At 51.1% G+C, this 21,823-nt stretch overlaps 2 protein-coding genes across 3 annotated transcripts in view; both read right to left on the bottom strand.

Moving 5' to 3' along the window:
• The window catches only part of ULK2 (unc-51 like autophagy activating kinase 2), a 40,610-nt gene extending 35,529 nt beyond the window's left edge, over positions 1–5,081 (bottom strand). For both annotated transcript variants that reach the window (XM_050908883.1, XM_050908884.1), the window contains exons 1-3: positions 4,956–5,081; positions 3,523–3,615; positions 2,237–2,278 (exon numbers count right to left, since the gene is read on the bottom strand). In XM_050908883.1, the coding sequence (XP_050764840.1) occupies positions 2,237–2,278; positions 3,523–3,615; positions 4,956–5,048 (228 nt within the window). In that variant the 5' untranslated portion in view covers positions 5,049–5,081. The remainder of the gene's footprint in view (positions 1–2,236; positions 2,279–3,522; positions 3,616–4,955) is intronic.
• Positions 5,082–12,283: 7,202 nt separating this feature from the next.
• On the bottom strand, positions 12,284–20,355 carry NLE1 (notchless homolog 1). Its single transcript, XM_050909208.1, has 13 exons — positions 20,327–20,355; positions 19,915–20,161; positions 19,603–19,820; positions 19,420–19,499; positions 19,065–19,141; positions 17,594–17,691; positions 15,922–16,114; positions 15,318–15,453; positions 14,883–14,929; positions 14,527–14,729; positions 13,406–13,565; positions 13,245–13,315; positions 12,284–12,540 (listed from the first exon to the last, which is right to left on the bottom strand). Exons 1-13 carry the CDS (start codon positions 20,353–20,355, stop codon positions 12,528–12,530), a joined length of 1,572 nt encoding a protein of 523 aa, XP_050765165.1. The 3' UTR covers positions 12,284–12,527.
• Between the last annotated feature and the right edge of the window lie 1,468 nt (positions 20,356–21,823).

Raw genomic sequence — 21,823 nt, 5'->3', positions numbered from 1 at the left:
ATGAAATGCTAAAGAAAATTAGTAGGTGTAACAGCCTACTAGACATGTGAATGCCTTGCATAGTGTTCGTTCTTGCTGGGTTATAAATTAATGTAATCATACAAGTTAATGATGTATAATATTTCCCAAACATAGCCTTGTGCAGAAAGGGAAAAGCTTATTTGTGCAAGTGTCACATTCTTTAGACCATATTTTGCAAAGCAATTTCTTCTACAGAAGTAGCATCATACTGCCAAGCTTTATGTTTGCCATGAATGTATTTGAAATATATCCAAGGTATGAGACAGAGGTTTTCCCTTCTCTTTGCTTTAACTTCTCATTTTATTTAAATGCAATAGTCAGTGACCAGCAGCAACATTCCCTTCTCAAATGGAGAGTACAGGACTGACCATTCAAGAAGTCCTGTCACTCTAAGGGCACTCTTTCCTGTGGCAGAACAGAAAAGCATAAAAGTTATGTTTTTAAATAACCTTTAGGTAAAGAAACCATAGACGAGTGTATGGCTCTGTTCTCTCTTTGCCTGTGGATGTTCTGTGCATAAATCAAAAGAAGCGAGAGCCTCTCCAAGGCTTAGAAGATACACAATGTTAAATCATCAAAATACATATCTAGTCAACTACCCTCAGGTTGAGCTGCAAAGCTTAGTAAGTAATCTTCACATATAAGCAACTGTAAGTGATGGATCTGAAATTCAGCTGCTTACTCACACACCAACGCCCTCAGTCAACAATTCCAGTTTCTTTTAAGATATCTGGATTTACTAAATTTAGGATGCTGAGAGATTATTTCCACTTAGCAATACTCAGAAAAACCTCATCTCTTCAAGAAGCACAAGAGACTATACTTTCCCTCTCAGAGCAGCTAATATCATTCAAAATGCTGAGTACTGAAGTCAAGACCCAGGAGGGAAAAGAGTCTACACATCCAAATGGGAAGTTTTGATGCATAGTCTGTTACTACATGAACACCATCGCTTTGTACCAAAAGTCAACAGAAGTTAGTATGTGTCCTGTAGTGCTACACACAATAAAACCTGAGCCTGCCTAGCGTATATCATGTGAACACAGATTTCTATAGCTACAGAGATACACATCTACACGTAAGCTGAAACCCTTTTAGGATGCAAATGTGTAAAGACAGAAAACATTGAAGAACGTCAAAATGTCTGTTTTGCATTCCTTTAACTATGCAATGCCCCAAGGTTGGTTCTTAATAATTTTTTCATAAATGTAACACTGTATTTAAGATTAGAATTGAGCCCAGGAGATAAATGTATAGTTCTTATTCAAGCAGAACAAATGGCTGTATAACCTACATCACGTCATATTTGGCTTTACTCAACACTTGCAGGCCTTAGGATACAAAAAATGTACTTCCTACTAAGTAGAATACACTACCCTAGATAGGCTAGAAAACTAACTCCTTCACCTTATCAGGCAGAACCCTGGGAATAAAGAGAGGAAGACAATTTGAAGCAATTTAATACTTATTTCTCCTACTTGAAAAGATTCAGATGTCTGCTTGGCTTTTATACTTTATCCTATCCTTTTGAACACAGGCAACAGTAATATATACATGTGTGATCACGGTCTTCTACTTCCTTCAGTTCTTTATCACTGTGACACAGGGCTATACAATACATTTCTTTGTTACAGAGATCTCAAAGATGCTGCTCCTTTTCTACAACGGAGTATTTTAAGTTATGTTGACTTCTTAACGTCACTTGCTTCATCCATTCAGATCAACTCCTACCAGTACATTTTCCTTCAGGTGTATTCAGTCGTTATCCACAAACACCCACTTTCCAATTAAATTATAGGGCCAAGGAAACAAGGCTAATTCAGGAGAATAGTTACTGCCACCAACAGAGCTCCCAGCCAGCTGATGCTTTTTCTCTGGAGACAGGACCAAACTACACAAACAGCCTCTGCAGAGGTCCTCAGGCTGCCACTTGCCCCTGCTGCCTGGAAGTAAACTGTATTCCTCATGGCTTTCTATCCCAACTGTGCATCCTGCTTATTACAAAGAGCCAATACAAAATAAGTGCATAGTGTGTTGAAGATGACAGAACTCCCCTGCCACTGCTAGGTAACTGGATTTCTTTTTCTAAATACCAAACTGATTATAGCAACAAAATACACAGCCATTCAAAATTTTCTACTCAGTATACATATATATACATTATATTTTCATAAATAAATTTTAATGAAGAAAAAGGCATCAAAATACATTTTACCTGGACATCATAGAGAGCTACAATGTTCTCATGCTGAAGTTCCTGTAAAACAAAATATTTGTATTATGGAAATAGCCTGTTATTATTATTATTTTAAATTTAATATGCTAGGTGATAATCAAAGAGAACCAAATTTTACAAAGAAAGGTAGCATCTTTTTTAGACCATCTGATGGAATTTGGAGGAAATCCCAGCTATTTAGACAATATTTACAGGAATAGGAAATTAGGCAATATCTTCAGAAGTCATAAAAACATTTGGTTCCAGAACTTATTTTCTACGTCTTGTTACAGAAAGTACTACAGCACAAGATCCTTTAATGAGTACTGAAAACTGACTAAATTTATACTCTCACACAATTTCTTGCTTAGCGGAGTAACCAACTACACTATGTTCAAGTCAACCTTACCATTTTACAATAAAAAGGAAATCAAACCAAATAACACCGAATAAAACTCACAGGACAGCTCATGCAATTATTTGTAACTGCTCAAAAAAACATGTGACTTTGCTAAGTACTTGCAGCACTCTAATATACCCAACACTATAATTTCTGGTATATAATAAATATACTAGAATATAATATGTATCTATTAGTATATAAAACAGTGACATATCTCAAGAAGCTTGGAAACACAGAAAGAAAGGAGCACTAATTATTACTGCAAAGCTATGTAAAATGAGATGTGGTGAAGTTCAGAGAGCGGAGAATGCTGAGAGACCATCCAAGGAGACGTTTCCGTAAAATAGAATTGAAAAACTAAATGATGCTCCGTTTTATTTCCTTCATTAGAGCCACACTACACATTTTAAGTCAATTAACACAACTCAGAAGTGGGAAGACTGCTTCAGGAATCAAATTCAGCATGCCAATTTTAGCTTTCAAGGCATCTTTGAGCAAAGATCAAAGACTGATGTTTTACCCTCAGCTATGACTTTTGTTGTATGCACTGCTTGGGAAAGGTGCCACATTAGCCATCCTGAAGGACAAAGTTTTCTACATGTGCAATAAGCAAAGCACAGAGACTGGATCTACAACAACTTTCCACTTTTAACTACAAAAGCATGCCTGTAACCTATTCTGAGATCATTTCCAGGACTAAAAAAGTATCTTTTTCTTTTTTTCTTGGTCTTTTTAGTTCTGGATTTCTCCTGGAACTAACAAAGAAACAAAAGGCAGAATAGCAATTACTGTGATACTACCCATGACCTGGAATGAACTAGGTCAAAAGTCTCTCTTCCTTTTCAAGTAAAGCAGCTTTAAAAATCACTGCAAATTAACATACCTTTAAGATTTTTATTTCTTTTCCAAGTAGGATTTGTGACTTTGACAAGTTCTTTTTGTTAATACTCTTTATGGCTACTTCCCAATCAGTTTTCTGGAAACAAACAAACAAAAATGTATAGTCAGTTTTATATTTTTTAACTTTATCCACTAACAACTAGCTAGTAAAGCACTGGAGAAAAAGTTGCGAGATCACCCCTACTCTACCCACCAGTGATTACTACATCACATGACACCATCATGAACTATTTCATTCCACAATAGCTTAGACAGCTATTAAAATCCAGCTGCAGCTATACTGCATTTTCATGAATTAAAAATCATTTAAAAAACAAAAGAAGCAAGTAATCATATCCCATTTATTTTTTGGTAATGGTGCTATGTATCTGCTTTTTAGTCCTCTCTCAATGATCAAGTTACTTTTACTCTCCTTTAAGGACTTCCCATTTTCAGCCTTCTTATGCTCTACAGCTGAAAATTGCACAAGAAAACATCTGTTCTTTTAAGTAAACTTGTACATTGGCTATTCATATATTATCTAAAAATAAATTGCCTATTTATTTGTAAGGTGGGAGCATCTCCATTGGCCTTTAAAGATTGTTTTCCTTTCCCCCCCCCCCCCTTTTTTTTTTTTTTTTTTACACAAAAATCACTGCACTGTGCCTCTCCAAGTTGCGAGTACTGCCCTAATGCTCCAATATGATAAATCTGAAGAGTTGTTTTCTGGAAAGCAGAGCACTTTAGGCACCAACACCAGAATAAACTCTCACAGCATCAAGAAACCATAACGTAACTATGAATATCCGGGGTGATTAGCAAGCCACGCCACGAAACCAGACACCTCTGAATTTAAGAAATCTTCAGCCAATCCCAAAGGAGACAATTTTCCATTAGATCCCTCGTTATCCAGCGAGATAAACATGACCCTCCTGACAAACAAAGGGCTCAGCCTCCCATACAGCTGCAACTCTCCACTCGCCGTTATGTTAGGGAGCTACCAAACAGCAGAGAGGAGAGGTGGGAACGCAGATAGGTTGTTGGTTTTTTAGGGGAGAGGGGGGAAAAAAAAAGGGTTTATGGAGGCCGGGAGCCGGCTGCTCGGCTCTCGGGCCGCCGCGGGCTGCAGCAGCAGCAGCAGGCCGGCCGCCGGGGCTGCCCCGGGCGCAGGCCCAGCCCCGGGCCCCGCCGCCCCCGCCCCGGTACCTCAGCCCACCCCACACCTTTCTTTCTTTCTTTTTTTCTCCCCTAACACCCAAATCACGACAAAACTCCCCAGAGGACACCACCCCCACCCCCCGCCCCCACCCCAGCTGTCACCCACCGGGAGGGGCTCCTGACGGCTGCAGCCCCGCGGAGAGACCCCGGCCCCTGCCCCGGCCAGGGGTTGTGTAACCAGCCCCGCTCCGGCTGCGGGCGAAGCCCATCGCTGTTTACCTTGCGGTGGCGACCTTTGAAGACCACAGCAAAGGCTCCGTGTCCTATCAGGTCCTTCTTGCTGTACTCAAAGTCCCCCACCACCTCCATCATCCCTCAGCGGGGCATGAAGCCCCGGGAAGAAGGGAGGGAAGGAGGGAGGAGAAAACAAAGGGGCTCTTCCTCCAGCCGAGGCAGCTACAGCCGCCTCACGGCAACCGGCGGCGGGGTGGGAGCCTGCCCCTCTCCTGGCTGCCCCCGGCGGCGGGGGCAGCTCCTCTCATACCGCGGGGGCAGCCGCAGACCCCCGGGCCGGCGGGGCTGCTGCAGGGCGTCTCCGAGGCGAGGGGCTCCGTCTGGCATGGGGAGGGCAAGGCGGGGAAGGCGGGCGGAGGGGGGGAAGTCTGTCAGGGGCCGGGTGTGAGGGGACAGCGCGGCATCGGCGCCGGGACGAGGGGCCTTCTCAGCGGGGAAGGGGGCTCCGCGCCTTGCCGCTGCCCGCCCCCATGGCCCCGCCACAGCGGGGGCTGCCGGCGCCGCGGCCCCCCTCAGGGACCGAGCCCCAGAGCATCCAGCAGGGCGGGGGGGGAGGCGCGGCCCGCGGCTCCGGGGGTGGCTGTCGCTGTCGCCGCCGCACGCCCCGCGGGAGGGAAGGAAGCAGTGAGGGTGCAGAGGGGGTCTCTCAGGCCGCCACCGCCTCCTGGGGCTCCCGACGCTCCGCCCGCGCCTCCCCACCGATCTACACCCAGCCAGCCCCGGCTCCGACTGCCGGGACCTCCGCGCCACCCCATGCATTTTATAGGCCGCATCGCGCAGGCCCCAGCGCTCGGCTGCTTCCGCCGGCGGCCAAAGAGTGCCTCACCCCGTTTAACCCGGCGGGAGCGCGAGGCGGGGTCCCTCCGCCGCCATCTCCTCAGGAGCGTGCACTGCCCCGGGCCCCGCTGACCGCTCCTCGGGGCCCCGCCGCCGCAGGCGCCCCTCAGCCCGCGGCTGGGCCTAGGCCCCCTCCGGCCCCGCACACCCCCACCCCGCCATGGCTCCTGGGGTCGGTCCTTGTCATCCCCTCAAGGCAGGACGGCGACCCAGGCCCTGGGGACCAACGCCTGTCCTCACCCCGGAGCCAGGGCAGAGAGGCCAAACTCAAGTTAAGCCCTCCCCATGCCTGGCTATCGCTCTAAACGCTTGCTGTATTTCACTTCAGCCATTTTCTTGGCCGCCTCAGGCCCACCTGCCAGCGAGGACAAAGCTGAGGGGCCACCAGGAGAGGAGGGAAGGCCAGAGGTGCCCTGCGAGCCAGCTGCCCTCAGCACGGAGCGAGGCAGGGCAAGCGCCGGGACAGTCAGGCAGCAGCCAGAGGCGGGAAGGCAGGTATTCGATCATCCCACCCTGCCTCACTGCCAGGGCGGCGATACTGCTTACCCAGCACCTCCAGGGTCACACGCCCTCAGCGCTCTCTGCTCCATTAGTAAGCAAGGCTCTACGTCAAACCTAATATAAGGAACTTAAATGAATGGAGAAGCAAAGGAGGAAGAAGCAAGCAAAATGCTGTAAGCCAAAGACACTTCAAGTTGCTCGCTCGCTCCATAAGGAGAATGACGTCTGTAATTTACAACCTCTGCCCCACCAGCACTTTTAGATCAGCCTGGGGCTGTTTACAGCAACATGTACAAACATTTAAAAAAAACAACCAGCCACCACACACCAGTCACATGGAGCCTTTGACCTTCACCTCCAGATCTACATAATTACGCTCCTTTCCTTTGCTTTCCATTCCTCACTGCTCTCTTCCCCTTCCTCTCTGTCCGTGTTCTCCATCACGCCACCTCTGCGCCCTGGAGCTGTTTCAGGCCTCCCCGATATCCCCATCTGCCCCAAACCCCCTCGGCACTCTGACACCGCAGCAGCAGCGATTAAACCTTCATTCAAATTACACTCGACACAAGGTGCGCATCGGGATCACGCAGGGCAGAGCTCTGACCCCACACAGCTGTGCTGCGCCTTCTCTCACGTGATATCGGGTCTGCTTTCAGCGCCGCTAGATCAAAATAGAGACCGAACGGACAGTTACGCAGTTGGTCCTCTCCCTGTTCTTCACTTATCTCCCTTCGCTTTCTGGCACTCAAAACCAAGCACTACTGGAGCTGTGTGCCATGTCAAAACCTCCACTGCTAGTCTTCTCCAAAGACAACGCACTTAGATTAAAAAAAATATTCAGCAAGAGATTCTTAAGGGAATATTGACAGCTTTATGAAGGCCATTTTAAGCTCTAGACATTATATGGAGACATCAGAGGAATCCCAAGACTTCTGTTTTGTGCCAAAGAGAACCAAAGGGTTTTAAAACCCCTCAAGACTGAATCCTCCCTCTATTTTCTGAAGTTCTGAGCTCCCGTCCAAAATCCATTCATGGCACTACCCTAACAAACAAAACTGAGAAACCAAAGCTGACCAAGTAATTTCAGTGGCTCAGAACACCCCCGTGGAAGGAATAAATGAGATGTAAAATTATTCCAAGTTAATCATAAATTAAGGTGTTGGTAGTAACACAGACACTTTCTAGTATGCATTCACAGTGCCCCTTTAAAACCAGGAAAAAGCCCACAAGTCTCAATGTGTTAAATATTCTGATTCAGAAAATAATTTCCGTGAGAACTGGCTGTTGATTGCCATCCACCGATTCTGACATTCAGTAGTAATCCTCTCAGCATCAGCGTGTACCCTCACCTCAGCTTGTCAACGTCACAAACTACATTTTAGGGAAGCTAAAAAACCCAATAATCCAGAAAGATGCCTTTTGAACAGAGAAAGCCACTTCAGGAATTTCTAAGCCACCCATTCTGCATTACACTTCAAAACCGAGACACATTTCCCTTCGGTAGCAGCACGTCTGATGTCCTTTTGTCCTCGTAACGGGGCTGGACCCCTCGAGCAGGTTTGTTTCAGCACAGCAAGAACAAAACAGCCAGGAGCGGCAGGGAGGTTTGACCAGAATAACTAAACACGCTGCTGTCGCACTGGGATTCGAACAGGATCTGAAGGGCTGAGGTCTGAAAAACCGCTCGACGAAGGGCTGCGGGATTTGCATGCAGGTCACTCATTTGAGCTGGGTCCTTGATTAGCGTCTGGGAGAGTTTCTAGGTGTCAGTATTTCCAGCACCGGCAGACTACAATAAACCTATTTACAAACAGCACCTTCACTTGCTTTCGCTGCTGAAAGAGGTCAGAGACAGAACGGACTGAATTCACCCGCCTTTCCCAAAGGGAGCCTCATTACTAGAGATGTTGGGAAAGCGATGCAGGAGAACACCATGGGCCTCCTGCTGCTCCTCCCTCGCCCAAGGAATACACACAGATACTTGCCATTTAGCGCTGGCAGGCGGTGGCAGCCCTGCAGCACTTAGAGGGATGCACTGCTCTGACAAGCCACGTGGCAGGACAAAATACCCAGCGTGCTCAAAAAGCATGGCCAGGCAGTGGGCACCAGTACCACGTCTAATCGACCACAGTGATCCTTCAGAAGCACAGAGTACTGTGTCCTGAGTTTGTTTATTTTTAACATCATACTGTGCAAGAGCTGCAGGCCACTGACAGAGACCACCAGCGAGCTACAGCTCAGCAAGGACCACTGATTTACAGGGTCAGAGTGAAGAAAACACAGAATAACAGCACTGGAGAGGGATTTGTGGCTCTCTCCCAGCTGCACTACATTTGGTTCAGCCAAATTAGTCCCTCAGATGTGAGCCAGGACTCATGATCGCAAAAGCAACAGATCTAGGAAGGAATTGGCACCTGCCAGGTTGCTTGTCTAAGTACATAGAAGTATGCTTTCCTCTGGTAGCAGCTCCCCAGAACGGACATCACTGTCCTGAGTTTTGGTAACACCTTTCATCCTCAAAAGCGCTAATGGTCTTCACAGCAAGCCCTTTTCTGCCACACCACCAATATACAGCCCTTTCTGAGGTAGAAACATCACCTGAACGGTGCCTGGGTTGACTTAAAGAAAAGCAGAAAGACGAATGCTTTTCCTAATGTTCATGTAGAAAAATGAATGAAGATTATTTTCTTCCTGTTCATCAAAAGATTTTTCTTGTATCTCTCCCCAGGCTATAAACATGCACATGGAAGTTAAATTACTGATCTGGGAAAATAATCAAGAGATCAGCTGAGTTGAGCAGAACACGAACGTGTGGCTCCAAGGACCCAGGACACACAACGCATACGCCACTTGGCCAGCCCTCCTGCATGGATAAGCAGAACACACAGCCCCGAGAACAGTTTTCGTAAGAATGCTAAGGCCTCACTTATCTAAATCAATCCCCAAAGGCAGGAGTCTGGCACCGTCCTGCTCATCTCAGCACTATCCCAAACGATCTACTTCACTCCAGGTGTTCTTACCATTTTCTTCTTCCTTCCCTCCCTCCATCGTACCCAGGAATTTATTAGACAGGTAAACCTTTCTCAGAGGACTGGCATGCTTCCCAGTCCTTATCGTCACTGTCCTCCCATTGGAGATTTGTAACAAAATTAATGGTGGCATCAGCTGAGGTATCACAGCTTTTAAAGGCGAAAGTGTCAGAGGGCTCCGCGGGACAGCTTCTAGATATGCTTAAAATTATTCCTGTATTATCAGTGAAAAATAACGCCCTTGTGGTAGGCATACCTGTGTGGTACGCTTAACAAGTAACTCGGGAGAAACTAGATTGAAATACAGCAGCAGACACTGAGATTCCTATCACACAGCGCTGGAAAAGTTCAGGTGTTTCAGTAGGTTTTTTGTAAGATTAGTGATGCGGTTCCCAGAAAAGCAATCGGAAAGCTCCAGCCTACCTTCTAGGTTTGTCCTTTAACAAAAAAGTAATGTCTTCCCCATTAATAACACCATCGACCCAAATCCGCACCTGTAATTCTAAAAATTAGCTAATTAAAGCTCACATCACCATCGCCAGCAGAGCAAGGGAGGTCACACGCTTGCTTTGCCTCCTGTCAAAAAGGAGCCACCTCCGAAGCAAAGGGCAGCGGCTCTTCCCCCACGCATGAGAGCAGGCAGGAGACTGCAGAGCGAGGCCCGGGAAATGCCGCATTCAAATAAAACTGGGAGGAGTGTTACGGGATTGCTTAGGAATACAGCTGGAATGGGGCCAGCACTTAGTATGCATGAAGGCTGGTACTGTATGAATGATAAAAACAGTAGCAGCTGCTTAGATAAGAAAATACGATTTGGTCTACGTGCAAACCCATCACATAGCGTGGTTCAAAATCTACCCGCTGTCAGGTCAAAGAAAGATTAAGACTGAGATAACTTATTTTGGCGTAAAGTTAGTTGCAAGGCCCTCTCTTTCTTCAAGAGGTCTCACTTTGCTTTGGAAAACCTTTCTGGTCCAGCATTAGGAAGGTGGGTTTTAATCAGGCTCTGTTCGGTGCCTAATATCACAGAAACAGAGTCTGAAGGGATAGCAGGAGCTAGCCTAGGTTGGGAGCACGGCCAGAGGGAACAGCGATTGCTTTGGTTTGGAAATCAGGGGACGAGGAAGTGGTCTTTAGGTACACGTACACACACACACAGCCAAGCCAGTCCCCGCAGGCAGGATCGCTTCCCCCAGCTCTGACACATCCCCACTTCTAACACAAAACGCACTATGGATTAACAGGGCACAGTGACCTCGTGCAGCACTTTGGGAGAGGAAGCAGAGAACGATGCTTCTTCCCTCGGAAAGAGCCACGTACTACCAGGAGCTGCAGAAGCTGCTGCTTTCAGCAAGTCAAACCCGGGGACACAGAGCTGAACTCCCAAGGGTGGACTGTTTCCTTTAGCACAGGCAGCCCAAAGAACTTGTGAAACAGGCAGGCTTCTCAGCTGTTACCAGAGATCCGTCAGCTGCACGTGTGCTCCGCTCCTTCCCAAGGGCACGGCAGTCTGGGGAGGCAGAATTATCAGCTACAGTTTTAAATCACCCTGTCCCACAACATTTACCTTAGTGAATTACGAAAGGTTTTGTTTATGCAGATGGACGCACAATGGCCTTCACCGTCAGCAAGAACTAGCTAGAGGAAGCACATTAATGAAAGAGCAGGTACAGGATATTGACTTCTTCCCAAAAGATCCCATGAAGATAGAGCCTGCTGACTCAGCTGGCAGAAAGAGATACTAACAACAGCAGGAACCGCAATTTGTGCTCAGTCATATCAAAGATTTAACCCTTTGTTCCAGTCTTTTGCTCACCTGAACACTTCCAGACAAGCAAATGGCCATTACTGCACCACTCCCTCTTAATTCTCCAAAGCAATCCTGCCAGCAGGAATAAAGTCCTAAAATGCACCTTCTGCAGCTGGGAAGCATCTGAGACCCAAACTCCTATTCTGAGTTGTAGTAATCACTGAGTAGCAACTGCAGTATGAGGGCTACAGAGAACGTTTTGGCCTTCATGCTAACTTGCTACAACTAAATTTGACAATATAATTTCTCCTTAATAATCACAACTTGATTTTCACTGTTTCGTAAGCATCCTGGAAATAAACACTAATCCAGGTCTATTCACCTTATGATTGCCGGAAGCCTGAATTGACTTATAAAAAGGCTCATAAGCAAGCTTACAAATGCATAACTGACAGTGTGAATCCCTCTCACCCACTGGGCAAGTAAATGCACTTGAGGAATTCCAGAAGGAGCCAACTCCGTGCAATGGAAGTTTTGCCATTTACTGCGACAGTCCCAGCCCTGCTGTCGGCACGTATCCAGGGCAAGGGACAAACACCACCCAAAATGCCTGCTCCATTCTTCCCCTTCCCCACCCCTTCCTTCCTTCCCCCTGAGCCAGCAGTGGATGGGAAACAGGCACTCTCCCCTGTTCAGAGGCACAAGTGCTTCATTTCCCCATTTCCAAGAGCCATTGAGACCTGAAAACTCAGCACAGCTCTAGCAGTCATTTGAAGTCCATGCCTGTTGCACCCCAAACGGATGAGTGAATGAGTTATCTGCTGTGGACACGGAGGATCACTAACAGATAATGCTCGGCACAGCCCACAGGGAAATGGGCTGAGTGGAAAGGCAAAACCTTACTAGAATAACAAGAAGCCCCAAGACCTTATTCTCAGCAGATCTTTGTCCCAGGCATGCAGCCGAGCACAATTCTGCAATGTAATGATGTGCTGAATTTTCCCCTTCCTCTCTCCCTCTCTGAAGGTCACACAAGGACAACCCTTTCTGTTCCCACTAAAAACCTCTTCTCTGCAGGATTCTTCACACAGCAAGAAAGGGCATCAGCCATCCCCACTCTTTGCTTGCCCCTTTCAAGGCGGCAGGCTACTGTAAGGCTGAAATTTCAATAAAAAGCCAGTTGAGATGGAGGCAGATGAGCTATCCCTCCTGTAATGTTCAGAGGAAATCATCCTGCAAAGCACAGCTCTTAATAAGAACTAGAATTAAAATTTCCTTAAATAAATATAAGGAAAAAGTCCACGAGGGAGAGCAGCCAACAGGAAGAGGGAGTCGTGCTCGGGTCCACCTCCGTTGTCCATCACCTTGCGGATCTCCCAGGCAGATTGCGCCGAGGGCAGGCCAGCTTAGGACAGGACCGGCAGCTTCGTGTCACTGCTCCTATCGACGCCATCTGCAAACAGAAAGAGCTGCTGCGTCCCTGTGGTCCAGCACTAGTGCTGCCACACGGCCCAGCACGTACCATATGAGAGCAGCACAGCGGGGGCCTGGGGACTGGGTTCCTTATCATAGAATCACAGAATGGTTTGTGTTGGAAGGGACCTTAAAGATCATCCAGTTCCAATCACCCTGCCATGGGCAGGGACACCTTCCACTAGACCAGGTTGCTCAAAGCCCCATCCAGCCTGGCCTTGAACACTTCCCGGGATGGGGCATCCACAACTTCTCTGGGCAACCTGTTCCAGTGCCTCACCACCCTCACAGTGAAGAAGGTCATCAGCCATGGTCAAATGGCAACCAGCTCACGGGAATCTGTCTGTCTGCATAACCGGGAGACGGAGGAAGGTGAGAAAGGAAGGATCTGACCGACTGGTACAACTGTTCCTTCCCCTCTCCAGGAGCCAAAACACCCGAGTCAAATTTCACCACTGACTGCTCAGTTGGAGAGACTCTGCTTTCTAGTCATCTCCCAGAGGACAGCAGCAGTTCCTGCTGTGAGGGAGGTCAGGTCTCCAGGCTGGAATTTAGCCCAGCGCTGTGCTTGCTGCAAGGAGAGATCATGTCCTAACCATGCAGGTCTCTGCAAGGAGGCTACAGCTCTGAAGGACACATGGAGTAGCTGCAACATCCTCTATGGACAGACAACAGGTTACTTACATCCGCAAACACTTATCCTTCCCTCCACTCGCTACCCTCTGTCCATCCGGGCTCCAATCCGTTGCATACACCTAGTATTAGGGAAAGACACAGTTATCTCTGCTGGGAGGAGGAGTCATTCCTGCCTCTCTCAAACACCTCGGCTCGACCAGACACCTCACCTCGTCCGCATGGCCAGGAAGATCGATGGCCAGTTTCTTCATCTTGGCATCCCAGACCTTCAGCGTGCTATCACTGCTCCCGCTCACCAGCAAGCGGCTGTCGGCTGACCAGGCGATCTGATACACAGCCGAGACATGCCCTCTCAGCGACGTCAGGTACCTGGTGTGGAGGAGGTACAAAGAAGCTGTTAAGAGGAGCAGGCAGCTGGGTTTGTTCCAAACCTGCCCTTGCCCAGCTTTCATGTTTCTTCTCCACCTGTGAGCAACCAAGCACAGTCATGGGATGCCCAGCACATCCCAAGCCAGCACACACAAGGCAGTCAATTGCTATACAGAGTCCATAGGTGGTTCAGTCTGTCTAAAAACCCTCCTAGATGGGCTCAGAGCCTTCTAGAAGATGGCTCTTCATCTCAACTCCTCTGCCAAGAAACCCTTATCCAGCAGGCAACACTACAGCCTTACTGTACAGATGTGTCCTTCCTCTCTCTGGCTGAGCAGCCTGGATTTAGAAGGACCGTTAAAATTATGGACATGAAACCCAAGCCCATCAGTATAAAGGCTGATTTATAGGGAAGGACTGCTGCCCTAGAAAGCTCACCAATACTCTAGCTGAAGGTTAAAAGCTGGACTACAGGAGCATCCAAACACCAACAGCACCACTTGTAACTACAAGAATTTGCATCATCCAGAACAAGCTGTTCTCTGGCACAGGAACTGTTTAAACTGGGTCAGTCTACAGTGCGCAACACACGCATCTTCAGGAGATCAGCCGAGTGGAACATCCCATCCCACCGCAGCTGCGCCTGCCCCGGAGAACTGACCCTGCAGCAGGCAGCATGCGCCGCACGGGTGCCAGGCAGTGCTGTGGCTGGGTGACAGCAGGGTTGCACACACCCGGCCAAGCACAGACCCCGTAACACAAGAAGAGCCGGACAAGGGACTTCCCAAGGGCAGAGAGAAACAGAGGCAGCAGAATTACTTTGCATGAGTTCAGGCTACAGAGATGCTGAACACACCAGGGAGTTGCTGGCAATGACATTGGGGCCCATCTCTGAGTAACCCATGCATTACACGCAGACCCCAAAGGAGCACCACCTCTGTAACAGAACAAACCAACTCACTTTCCTGTCCTACCATCCCAGAGCTTTATGGACTTGTCAAAGGAAGCGCTAGCTATTATCCGGGTGTCTGGTGAGAAGAGGACTTGGTTAATCAATGCCTGGTGGCCCGTCATTCTCTCCAGCGGCTTCTTGTCTTCTGCTGGTCTCCAAAGAAACAGCGTGAAATCATCTGATCCCGAGACGAGCCGTTCTGGTTCCTGGCCCTGAGAAAGGGATGAAAGAGCCCAAGTCTTGCACAAGCCAGGTGTGGAGAGCTTGGAAGCACACCAGCGTTGGGGTCAGCCGCCAACTGTGCACGTTTACTGCTTCCACCCGTAACAGTGTTAGAAACGACAGTAGGGACAAAAGGGACTTACCCTGACTTGGTCATACCTCTGCTGTGCCTTGTCCTTCAGTTCTGCCACTGAAAGAGGGAAAGGGAGAGGGGAAGAAAGAGAGATTTGCAATCCTTAGATGAAAGAAAACTTTATAACCCTGTGATGCCAATTCCAGTCCTGGCTCCATGGGCCAAGCAGATGCATTTGTGACTGCTCACCCACTTTCTCTTTGCCAAGGGTGATACTGGGAGCAAAAGCCCTTGAAAACAGAGTGGCCTTCCCATCCTCCAGACTTCTCAACCCCGTGCATGGGCAAGGAAGATCATGGCTGCCAGCATGACCAACACCGGCACAGGACCTGCTCCCAGCTCTCAAGATTGCTTTGGCTCGTGGTAGCATTAAGAAGAGACATCAGGTCTCCTTGCTATCCTCCCCACTGCCTCCCCCAGCCTACAACGCGGGTGCTGCACTTACAGGAGCCGCTTACATCCTGAGGATTGATGGTGGCTTCAGCAGGTTCGAAGGCACCGGTGCGGAGAACGTAGTCTGTGCTAAGGGCCATGGTGTTCACCCAGTGAGCGTGGCCCTGCAAGGTGCGGCAGAGGACGCCCTGGAAACAAAACCACCCACTTAGAGAGGGATGGGCAGGACAGAGCCAGACCACGCAGGACCCACCAGACCCACTGGGCTGCGAGGACCAACCCTAAACTTTACAAACCCTCTTGCCCAAGCTGCAGGCAGGACTGTAGCCAGGCTTAGCAGGGAAGAAACAACACTGTTGAGCTTCAGGGACCGGTTTCCTGCAGGGCCTTGCAAGGAACCCACCAGCATAGATCTTTCCGGGGCTGTTTCCAGCTTTTAACCCCATTTTACGCTTTTAGGGATGAAAACATTGCACAACAGCTACCCCTTCCAAACAGCGCTAAGCAGTTGGCTCTGCCGGGTCAACAGGATGCAGCACCCACGCTGCACCTCCATTTTCCAGGGCACAATCTGTGCCAGGAAGAGCAAACAAAGCTACAACGCAGCGTGCCCAGCCCCCTTCGCCAGCAGCCCCAGGGCTGCCCGCCTCACTTACGTCCTGGCTCCTCCAGACTTTGATGGTCCTGTCCTGGGAGGAGGAGTAGAGCAAGCCATCGCCGCCCCACTTCACACACGTCACCGACTGCGTGTGGCTCGTGAGGATTTTGTCACACCTGCCCATCAGTGTGTCCCAGATGCGGATGCTGCCGTCCTTGGAGGCACTCGCCAGGTAGCGGCACTCTGGGTTTCTGGGCAAAAAGATGATCAAATCCATTTGCACAGTGCACAGAGCTCCTCCACCAAGCTCTTCCCCCATCAGCCCCAGAGGATTCAAGGGCCCACAAGTCAATAAAAGACAACTTTCTCTTTTGGCTTAAGATCAGAGAGAGGCCAGGCAGGGGCAGAGCGCTGACCTGCGGAGAACAAGATCCCAGAAGGCGGTGGAGAGGCAGACAGATGCTTCCCTCCAGACCAACTCTTGGGCTGCACGCTGGAGGCATCAATCCAGGATAAACCTAGCACCTGAGCCCTTGGCAATGACCTTGTTTTCGCAGGAGGCAGCTTTAACCCACTGGCTAACGAGGGGACCACAAACTGGCACCTTCCCCGGGCACTGGCTGGGGAGAGCCCTGGGCAGGGGGATCAGCCTGCCTTACGCAGGCAGCGCAGACCGGCAGCAACGGGAACGTGTTGAATGCTCCCCTGCCTATGCCATGCTTCGCCTCTGGCAGGAAACGTGCCGGCCTGCGGACACAGAGTGCCGCTGTGCTGGCAGGGCTGAAAGCACCAACGTCCATCCATGTGGCTCAGTGGGGTAAATTTAACACATCTGGAAGCAGCTGGCCACAACCCAGCAAGGACAGGGGAGCCACAGCGCTCTGTCCTTTGCACAACATCTTTATCACTCAACACGGTTTTAACGTCAAAGAAAGTGGTCCGTGGCACCAGCAGCAGTGAGGCAGAGCATGGCCCCTCCTGTCGCGCAGGAACTGAGCGGGGAGCGCAGCTGGCTGGAGAAAGAGAAGTGGAGCCCTGGCAGGGTGGTCTCCCTCCTCTCCATTTCCTCATCCTCCTTTATAATCAGTTTTTGCTAATCCAGTTAATTGTCTGCAAATAGCTGGAGTTTCCTACTGGCAAATTCAATTTGCAGGGCTCTGCTCTGAAGGGGCTCTTTTTATTTATTTATTTCTATAACATCTTGGATTATTGGCTACAACTGACCCCCTCCACCCATCTCTCCCAGACAGAGCTTTAGCTGATCAAAGGGATAAGGGGATTGCACAGTTAAATCAGCCCTCATGATAAATAAACAGGACGACAGAGGCAACCAGGATGCAGGAGAGCAGAAAGGGAGTGCTCTGCAGAGCCTGAGCTCAGGCACCACGCGAGCAGGCTTTCCTGCTCCCAGCTCAGCACGCTGGGGAGGAGCATAACAAATGTTTGTCCAGCACCATGAAAACATTGTTTTTCCATAGGCAGGTGTGTCTTTTACACAGGGAAAAAGAGGCACAGCCTGGCAGTGACTTCCCCAGCAACCTCACGGGGACTGTGAGCAGCAGCTGGGACTCCAGCCTCCGAGCCAGATACATTTTTCCTGGCCCACCTTGGGGGCCGCTCTCCTGCACACACCCCAACGGCAAAAAGGCAAACAGGAGCAGCGCCCTTCAGGTCAGGCTGCTCTTTTCCGTACGAGTAACGGGGAAGGGCTGGGCTGGCCCTTCACTTACATGTGGAGCGGTTCCCAGCACAGACACGTGATCCATTTGGAGTGGCCAGAGAGCACCCGGCCGATCTGATTGCCCGTGGCTGGGTCCCAGAGAAATATCTGTCCAAGAGAGGAAGGAAGAGGGTCGCGTCAGGCCACACACATCATGTGAATCCCAGGGACGTTCGGGCTCCGTTTAGAAAGCATAGGTGTCCTTGGTGTCTCATTTACGTTGGCAGAAGCAGGGAGGAGAAAGGGAGGGGGGCAGGAGGGCTGGATGCCTTTCCAGATCCCTGCAGCAATCAGCTGACATCTCAAAGAACGAGACCCGATCGCCCTCCTCTCTGCCTAAAATGCTGCTGCTACAAAAATATCTGCCTCACCTCAAAACCAGACCTACAGGTCCCCAGAAAAACAGCCTGAGCCTTTGACACCCTGTGCCAGAGAGTTAGTGAATGTTTGCAGAGCGCGATGAAAGCCAGAGCGCGCTAAATGCTACTTATTACCAGATTCTGTGGGTGGGACACATGCTGGTTTTCTCTTGTTTTTTTCTCTCTCTACATAAATGTTCATCCAAAGAGCCAAGGCATTAGTCATCTCCTACTTAAGAACCTGGGAGAAACAGGGAAACAGAGGACAAGCGGCTCCCTGCCTTAGATTAAAGCCAGAACAGCACCAAACCAGGGCAGAGCCACCCTGGCCTGGCCCGTTTCCTTGGGGCTGGTATCACAGCAGCCTGACGGAGTGGCCGCTCAGAAACCAAGCACGGGACAGCAGCCCTCGGCAGCTCTGCGGCCGCTCTCGTTACTCCCAGACCGTTCGAAGGTCAGAGCGAGCGACTGCCCCTCTGCAGCTCAGCAAGCTGCTGACTCACTTTTAATTGCCCATGAGTGCTCCTGCTTCCCCAGGCGTTTCTGTGTGCACCTTAAGCGCCCACATTTTACCCCACAGCCGGGGCAGGGCCCCCTTCGCATTCCTGTAAGAGGGAATTTGGCTGTGTCTGAGCAGCAGCACCGCAGAACAGGCTGCCGCTGCATGTCTGGGTCATGCAAACAGCAGCCCTGGCTTGGCTGGGCAATACCCTTTCTCGCTCCAGACACCTCCCTCGTGACGGAGCTGTCTGCCAAGGACCACATCCAAAGGCTGGACTCTTTCCTGCGCTGAGGGAAAAGCGTCTGCCACAAGACAGCAGGGCTCAGCGGCAAGAGGTCTACAAAGGCGACAAAGCCAGAGCCCTGCCTGGCACAAAGTTCGGAGATGCCACTCGCAACTACTGCGATGCATCCACACGCAAAGCTCCTCTGGGGAACGGGAATCCTGCTCAAAACAACTGAACACACCCCTCACCCCAGAAAAAACAAGTCTTCGCCCCTCATCCCCCATAACCCCTTTACCAGGTTTCATTGCAGTTCGGGACAGGGCTGCAGAGGGTCTCCACGCTCCCGCAGACCCCCCGCGGCCCCGTGCCGAGGGAGCAGGGAGCCAACGCGTACCTGGCTGTTCTTGCAGCCCGAGGCCAGCTTCTTGCCATCGGGCGACCAGGCGATGCTGAGCACCCAGTGCCGGTGACCTGGCAGAGAGAGCACGAGCGGGCATGAGTGGAAAGCTGTGAGTGTCCGTCCCCAGTGTCCTGGCACGCAGCCACCCCGAGGCAGGACTGGAAGTGGGGGGAACCCTCCTCTTCCTCTGCTTCATCAGTCAAAGAGAGCTACTCCCTCCCTGAGCCACGGCCCCAGCCTATACAGCTCAGGCAGCACCCAGGCTCTGCTGTTTGTCCCCTCGAGCAGGCAGGGGGTCCCTGAGGGAGGGGGGTGAGGAGCTGCCCTCCCGGGACACCCCCGCACCCACCTTTGGCCGTGAACTGCGGCGTCTCCGTGCTAAGGTCCCAGAAGCGGACGGTGGTGTCTCCAGAGCCACTCGCCAGGTACCTGGGAGAGGAGGAAGAGCCCGGCTCAGCACGGTGTCCCCAGGGCAGGAGACAGCGGCCGCTGCCTCGCCCTGAGCCCCCCAGCCGCAGCCAGACCCTCGTACTTTCCCGTGGGGCTGAACGCCACAGAGATGACGGCCTCGGTGTGCCCCTCCAGGGAGCTGGTGCAGCGGGTCACCGCCCGCACCCTGAACACCGCCTGCGGCTGGTAGATGATGTCCAGGACCTTCTCCGTCTCCACGCTCTGCCCCGCCAGGGTCTTCTCCAGCGACGCCACGATCTCGGCATCGTGGACGAAGAAGGCCAGAGGCACTGGCTCATCCTGGGGGAGAAAGGGCAGGAGAGGTAGCGAGGGGCAGCCCCGGGTTGGGCTCGGGGGGTGCCGGGGGAGCTCGGGGTGGGGAGGTGTGCCTCACCTTCTGCAGGAGGGCGTTGCAGACCAGCTGCAGCTTGTCCGGGGTGATGGTGACCGGGACGTCGAAGGGGGAGCCCAGGGACTCCCCCGCCTCGTCCCGGAACTGGATCAGGAGCCGCTGCACGTCCTCGTCCGGCGACATGGTCTGCGGGACAGCGGGCTCAGGGGCGGGGATCCCACCGGGCAGCGGGGATAGCCCCACAGAACCCCACCCGGGCAACGATACCCGCGTGGGGGAGAAGGAGCCGCTACGGGGGAACCCGGTGTGGACCCCGTGGGAGAGAGAAACACCCTACATTGACCAGGACCCCACGCGGGATGGGAGCAGGAGGAGCCCCACAGGGGAACCACAGGGGGGTCAGGAGGCCCCGGAGCACCCCAACACCCGCCCCCCCCACACCTCCAGCATCTACCTGCTGCCCCGGCCCCGCTCCCCCTCCATCCGCCCCCCACGGCCCCGGTCCCGGCCCCGCTCACCGCGGCCATGTGCCTGCGCGGCCCACGTGGGCCGGAAGCGGCCCCTCCGGGGCGGGAGGCCCTGGGCGCGGCGCTGCTGCCCCCTGGCGGCCGGCGGTGGGCACAGCGCCGCGCCGGGAGGCTGCGGGTTCGAGGCCGCAGTGGGCGCGTTCCGCCCCCAGGGAGCAGCGGGCGCCGGCCTCGGGGGGCGAGGGGATCGAGGCCGCTCCGGGGCGTTTTCTGTGGTGACCACACAGGTGCTTTTTATTGCGTTTCTAAAATAAAAAACAGCAAAACCAGGAAAAAATATCCCAAATATCCCATTCCAGTAAGAACTTAATCCAATGCTGCAGCCTGCCCAGTTGCCGTGCCTGCAAACCCTTTGGGGTAAAGGAAAGAAGGACTGGGGCTGCAATCAGACCTGCTTCATTCATCATATAAACACTGGCTCGTTGGGCTGGACAGGAGGCATGGAGATCTTGCACTAAGAGAGACTCAAATCTGCCACGCAAACCCGTAACACAGCGAGAAATTCAACGTCCAGCACAAACCAGTAACAACCACGGCGAGCACCAGACATCCGTAACCCCAGAGATCAACATTCCAAATCTAAACACCGCTTATGGAGAGAAGAGGAAAAACCGGCAGGCGGGTCCAAATCAACAACCGAGCCTCGCTTTACCCCTTGGCCACCACGCAAGCGAAGCAGCTTGGAGAAGTTGCCCCGAGCAGGCACTCGGCCGGTCCGCAGCGGCCCCCGGCACACTGCCTTCCCCTCAAAGAGCACGGAGAGGCCCCGCCAACAAGGTGGAGCCCTGGCAGGGATTTCTCCCTTCTTTTTTTGATGGATGTTTTTCTTATCAGTCTCCAGGAGCTGCAGCACTACAGGTGCTCGCTACTGAGCCGACTCAAGATAAGCTGAGCCTCTCACACTCGGCCTGGCCACAGCCACCCGGGGCAGCGCAGCAGCTGAAGGAAACGCAGCCCTGAGCAATATTTGTGCCCAAACCTGTGGCCTGTAATCCCTAAACACACTCAGCCGCTTAGTTTGGATCCCGCCAAGGTGGAAAAATGAGTAAGTGTTGCATGCAGAACAGACAAGGGTTTAGTTTTCTCACATAGAAGAGGATTCAAGTGTGCATGCGTAGTCAATGCTGTGCCACAGGACCAAGCCCTGCCCCTTCTACCTGTTTCCTAGCCCAACTTCTGATGCATCCAGGTGATTAAAACACCTTCTTATTTGGTATTTAGATAGAAATTGTTCTTATTTCACCACACTGCCATTAACATCATCCATTAAATATTAAGAAATGTGTGCAAATGTACCAAGGACAAACTGTTCAGGGGTTTGTTTCTTTTGTAAGCCCCTAAGACTCACATTTAAATAAAAAAACCAAACAAAAAACCCCACCCATGTAAAGTCAAAGCCCATCAAAACAGAAAATTGACACAAA

The sequence above is a fragment of the Gymnogyps californianus genome, chromosome 20 (assembly GCF_018139145.2).
Source record: "Gymnogyps californianus isolate 813 chromosome 20, ASM1813914v2, whole genome shotgun sequence".
Taxonomy (NCBI): domain Eukaryota; kingdom Metazoa; phylum Chordata; class Aves; order Accipitriformes; family Cathartidae; genus Gymnogyps; species Gymnogyps californianus.
This window is presented reverse-complemented; position numbering and strand designations above follow the sequence as displayed.